This window comes from Gossypium arboreum, chromosome 8 (genome assembly GCF_025698485.1).
Source record: "Gossypium arboreum isolate Shixiya-1 chromosome 8, ASM2569848v2, whole genome shotgun sequence".
Classification (NCBI taxonomy): Eukaryota; Viridiplantae; Streptophyta; class Magnoliopsida; order Malvales; family Malvaceae; genus Gossypium; species Gossypium arboreum.
In genome coordinates, this window is record NC_069077.1 from 105,395,263 (window position 1) to 105,401,400 (window position 6,138).

At 31.2% G+C, this 6,138-nt stretch overlaps 1 protein-coding gene across 1 annotated transcript; it reads left to right on the forward strand.

Annotated features, from left to right (window-relative positions):
• The first annotated feature begins 3,688 nt into the window (after positions 1-3,688).
• On the forward strand, positions 3,689-5,047 carry LOC108464814 (pathogenesis-related protein PR-1). The gene has a single exon (XM_017765087.2). It carries the CDS (start codon positions 3,878-3,880, stop codon positions 4,448-4,450), a length of 573 nt encoding a protein of 190 aa, XP_017620576.1. The 5' UTR covers positions 3,689-3,877; the 3' UTR covers positions 4,451-5,047.
• Positions 5,048-6,138: the final 1,091 nt, after the last annotated feature.

Here is a 6,138-nt window from a genome sequence, read left to right on the forward strand (position 1 = left end):
GGTTAGAATTGATAAATTGAATTTAATTATTGTATAGATCAAGAATTGATCCAAACCAGGGATAATCATGAAAAAGATAAAATTGTTGATTAGTCCTTGAAGATTTGATTGTTTTCTATTTTGAATAGGTAACTTCATATGGTATGATTGTTTTAAATTATTATATACTTGAATTATGAATTTTATATGTTTGATAGTAATTTAAATTATTTGCAATTTGGTACAAAAGGTGAGGTATGAGCTAAATCGTGAAATGATAAATTGAGTTATTTAATGAATTGATAGTTGGTTATGATTGATCGAATCATATTAGTATGTTTGTGAATAATTATCGAGAAAGAGGACTACACTGAAGAAAATTATAGATAGTGTAAACTGATAAAAATGTGAAATTGAATTGGAATTGGAGTGACTCATTAGATATAAAAGAAATGATTATTTGATTGATGAGTTGAATATGATAAATTGTGAATTGACTATAATTGAAAATTGAATAGTTATTACCCTATTAACTATTCGAGCAGAGTCGGTTATAATTGGCATGCCATGGGATAAATCGAGTACGGGTTATTTCGACTATGGGTTGGTGAGTGTTGGGCACAATTTTACTTTGGTTATATCAATGAGCGTAGGGCACAACTTATTTAATTTGGAATTGTTCGATGAGGCATCAGGTGCCAAGTTGGTGTGTTGGTTGGATTTGCATATCTGTCCAAGCCAGGTTAATACGGGTATAAAATGTAGATGGGATAAATGATATACGAATTAAGTTGATAATATGATTTGATAATACAAATAAATATTGTGATTTTTGAATATTGACAACATATGAAAGATCATGTGAAGTTATTACACGAGCCTAAATGGCCAATATGAAAATGTGACGAATTAATGATTTTGATTCGAAATTCGAAAAATGAAACGAAATAGTGAATGAAATTATATTGAAATAGAATGTATTGTTGATAATAGATGGAAAATTATATGAAATTGATATTGAATTGAATAAATGTTGATTATAAGTGATTGAGAATGCTATATGCTCGAATTACTATACGATGCGATATATGTTGATACTCAGCTTGTTGATATATGGTTGCCATGTTTAGGCAAACTCATAAATCTAGTATCTTTTCAAATTAAGTTGTAAATTGAGGTAAATTTTCGTTTAAATTCTTATGAACTTATTAAGCATTTCTAATGCTTATCCTATTGTTTCCCTTTCCCTATAGATTGCCAACTTGCGGAACATGTCGATTGGATTGCCTCGAAGCTCATACTATCCTACTATCACTCGGTAGTCTTTTGACCGTTTTTAGACTCGGTTATGTGACATGTACATATGTTTCTTAAAAGTGTTGGTTTGAATTTGGTTAATGCTTGATTTGGTACAATCTAATGTCAATTTGTATATGTCTGAAGTGGTATGTGTTGCAATATTTTCAATGGCTAGTTGATGGAATGAATAACTTATAAATGAATAGGTTGGAATGGCATGTTTTGAATTATATGCTTAAGATATTTATATGGTTTGTAATTGGTATGTTTGAGGTGTTGAAGTGGGCAAAAAAATGTATGTCATTTGGCAATGGTTTGGCTTGTATGCTAAGGTGATAGAATGATGTACTTAATGGTTGATAAAGTAATGTAAATTTGATAGAAAGTTGAATGTGGTTAGTTACACTTGTGTTGGTATGATTTGGATTGGTTTTATATAAATTTAAGTATGTATATAAGTATCATTTGGGTGAATTGTATGGTTGACTTGGAGTAGGTACCAAAATGTAGAGTTTTGAACCTTTATCTCTGAGGTATCGATACCTAAGCAATTGTATCGATACTTTAGCAAATTTTCTTAATTTTAAAAACATCGAATCTTGAAATAAGATTGATACAAGAGGTAAGGTATCGATACCTTGAAGGAAGTATTGATACTTTATGACTGGTATCGATACCTTTGTTTTAATTTGATTTTTATGAAACATCAAAGCTCAATTTGGTATCGGTACCAAGTGAGGGTATCAATATCTGATTTGGAAGGTTTAAAAATTTTACAAATTGGTCCTATTTCATGCTCGGGTCAACAAAAGAGATTTTGTAAGCTTGATTAAAGCTCAAATTTGATTGTATGGCATATTGTAAATGTGTTTAACATGTAAATGTATGTTTGAATAATCATTTTACTGTTTGTTTGAATGTAGTTGCTTCGTCAACAAATGTGACATTTCGTTGTTTGGACTTGTTGATCGGGTCAGATAAAAGGTGTTACACATCAATATTTATCTTATATATTTCAAATTTATTTATTTGAATACGTTCCTAAATAATTGAATTCATTTAAATTAATTTCAAACTTAGCACATATAAGATTTAAATTTAAAATTTTAAACTCATCAAACCAAATCAAATTAAATACATGTGATTAATATCTTAACCATATATCACCATATTATTTTTGAAACTTTTACTAACCCAGCCTCCTCTTCACTCAACCATATTGAATCTATGCTGATTTAGCATAATCAAAGAAGTTAGATTGGGTAAAAATTACGGTAAAATTGTTGTGAAAATTTATTATTGTGTCTCAGATTTTATGAAAAAAATGTTATAAAAAGATTAAAATTTTAAAACAAATGTATATGAAAATTAATTAATTAATACATTATTTGCGATACTATTCGAGCAAACATGTTTTAATCAGTAACTGTTATTATTCATTAATAAAAAAATATTTAAAAATAAATTTAAAGTCGATACAAAATGATTACGTTTAAAAATTTTAAATTAAAACACAATCATTTAGGTTTCATTAAATTTCAAATTTAAGTTTTTTATAATAAATTTAAAATTTTAAACATAATCATATTTATTGCAATTTTGTCATAGCCATAATGGAGTCACAGCCATATTTTATTAATTTAGTGACAAAAATTAGTAACGAATATTTTATTAACATACCTACATTGCATAGATTCATTTAATATTTTTTTGGAATCACAACCATATTTTATTTTAATTATTTAGTAATACGTCTCATTATAGGTATTTATTTAATATTTTATACTCTTTTAAGATTTAAAATATTTATTAAAATTAGTTATATTTTAAATTTATCATACATATAAATTTATAATATATTTTAATTAATAAATATTAGATAAAATAAAAATAAATGCAACAAGTGAGGGAGTATATAACCTATGTTTGTTATATTATATAATGCATATATGATATGAAAGAGAATTAATTTTATATGAGAGAAAAAAATTCAAATTTCATTGTAAAATGCTATAAAATTAGACATAAGATTTCGTGCCATCAAATTTCAAATCTGAAAGTTCTAGAGGCAAAATTTCTGGACAAGAATATATATGATATATGAAAACCGAATTTGTGGAGTGAATGTCCGGTTGGTAACTCGTGTCAACAAAAATTCTCGCCCTTAATGTAGAATTACATTGTCCCATAATACAAACAACAAAAGTTCACGGGCACAACTTTTCCTTTGCTCACGAGACAAACTTCAACCGTAAATTATTGCATGCCAATCACTGCCACCAGTCACATTTTATTGCATTGCTTGTCCAATTCAACAATAAAATGTAAATATATAGTTTTATATTATTATTATTATATTTATGGCACCCTTTATTTTCGAATAAATCTAATATCAATTTATTGGAGCTTGTGATCTGCAGAATACTTACGCAATTTGTTTTGGTTTTCTTTTTAAAATCTAACAAAAAATAGGACAACCCATCTAAGAATTCATATAAAAGGAATATACTGATCCTCGAAAATCAGAGCCAAACCACAAGACTGACTAAGATTTCAACCATCTCTCACTCTCCTGTTTTGCTGCCTTTACCAAGAGAGAATGAAACCAAAATTTCTGTTTCTCTTCCTTGTATTATGCAGTCTCACTATAGACAACGTTTTAGCAACCTCTCTTGGAACTCATGCCAAAATACCCGACAATGAAACAATATACCGAGTCTCCAAGCAACAGTGTTGGGGTTGTATTGGAGAGTCACTAGAGTTCCTATTCACTCACAATTTGGTGAGGGCAACCAAATGGGAGCCACTCTTGTTTTGGGATTTCCAGCTTGAGAAATATGCCCGATGGTGGGCACTTCAAAGGAAAGCAGACTGCAAGCTACAGCATTCGTTTCCAGAAGGAGATTTCAAGCTGGGAGAGAACATATACTGGGGCAGTGGCTCGGCGTGGAGGCCCAGTGATGCAGTGAGTGCCTGGTCCGAGGAAGAAAAATATTACGACTATGCAACCAACTCGTGCCAGGAGGGACAGATGTGCGGCCACTACACCCAAATTGTTTGGAAGAATACCCGACGAATTGGCTGCGCTCGAGTGGTTTGCGACACTGGAGATGTGTTCATGACTTGCAATTATGATCCGCCGGGTAATTATATTGGCGAAAGGCCATATTGATATGGTTCAATATTCCAATTCTAAGGGGTACTTCACTATACTTGTTCAATATTTTCGAAAATTTGTTCTCACGATGCTATCTCACTACTTCATTAAAGCTAACAAGTTTTCCGAAAACTAGTGAACAAGTATATTAAGGTACTCAATAGAAATATATATATATATATATATATACGAATTTGATGTGAACATTATAGTAATGTTGTTAATATGTATGCCATTTGAGTGTCGACATAGCTATATCATATAGGAGGTAAGGAGTGCAGGCTAAATTCTGAACTTGTCATCTCTATCCATGAGACGTGATGTGATGGTTACTCATTTCGTCCCTAATTCACGAGATCGGGAATTCGACCATTGCTCATGAGAATGAAAAATATTTTGTGATCATCCGTTTATCTTTTTAAAGAGTATTTGAGCAAAAGGATTAATCACTTCTATTAATCGTGGGTGTCCTGATTTCGAGATAAAAAACATATGATCCCTATTATATTTTCCTCTCTCTATATATATTGAGAAGGGATTTGTTGCGCGGAAGCATGTAAAAGATTAAAATTATTGTACTGAAAAATTATACTAAGTTTAATTCCCAGGAGAGAGAGGTGCATCATAAGGATCACTTAAGTACCAGGTCTTTCCTAACCAGAATATCCCTCTATCTTAATTTAATAGCACAATAAATCACTACAATCACACACACAAAATATGCAAAAATAAACAATAAAGAACACCAAAATTTTAACGAGGTTCAGCAAATTTTGCCTACGTCATCGAGGCAATAAAATAAATAATAAAGACCTTCCTTGATCACAAATAAGAAGAAGAGAAGAAGGAATTGGCTAAAACCAAAGGTGAATCAAAAGAGAATTTGAGAAGAGAAAGAATGGAAAATCGGCAAGCAAGGAACGAGGAATTCAACTTCTGAGCATTTAGAGAGAAAAGTGTTTAGGCAACACAAAAAAAAAAAATGAGGAATCCAGCTAAAGGAAAAGAAGCAATTTCAGCATTACCCTAGAATCCCCAAAATCGGCACTTATATATACTATAGCCTAAATCTACCTATCCCCAAATTCCCTATTCGGCTCCACTTCTCTGCACCCCTCATCTCTTAACTTTTCTCGCTTATAACTCCTTAATCCCTTCCTTAAATTTCTCCTCTTATCACTCCCTTTAGAGTTCACATCCATTGCCACTACTGGCCATTTATTGAGCAAAAATATATCCTTCTTTTGAGCAAGGAGGGATTCAAACCCCAAACCTCCTTGCCATGCATGTGACGCCACCTCTAAGCCCCACATGTGACGCTACTTGCCACTCCAACACAAGGCTTCTTGTGTCCAATTCCTCCTTTGTTTATTTAAAACCCAAACTACTTGCCATCAAGGTTCTTTTAATTATTAGACTATAATTTCCTTCACCCCAAAGTTCAAACTCTAAACTTAACCAACGCCTATTATCCCATAAATAAAACTTGACTAGGAATATTGAGCACACCTTTTATCAAAACCATTATAAAAAAAAAGTTCGAGATTTTTGGGGTGTTACAGCATCACTGTTAGACTTGTTCGTAATGTCGATCTCAATATGCATAGCATCCATCATTTTCTCATGGAATGATCAATGCATACTCATAATAGTAATAAAGCATTAAAATTCACTTGATATCAAAGTAATAGAAATATGACATA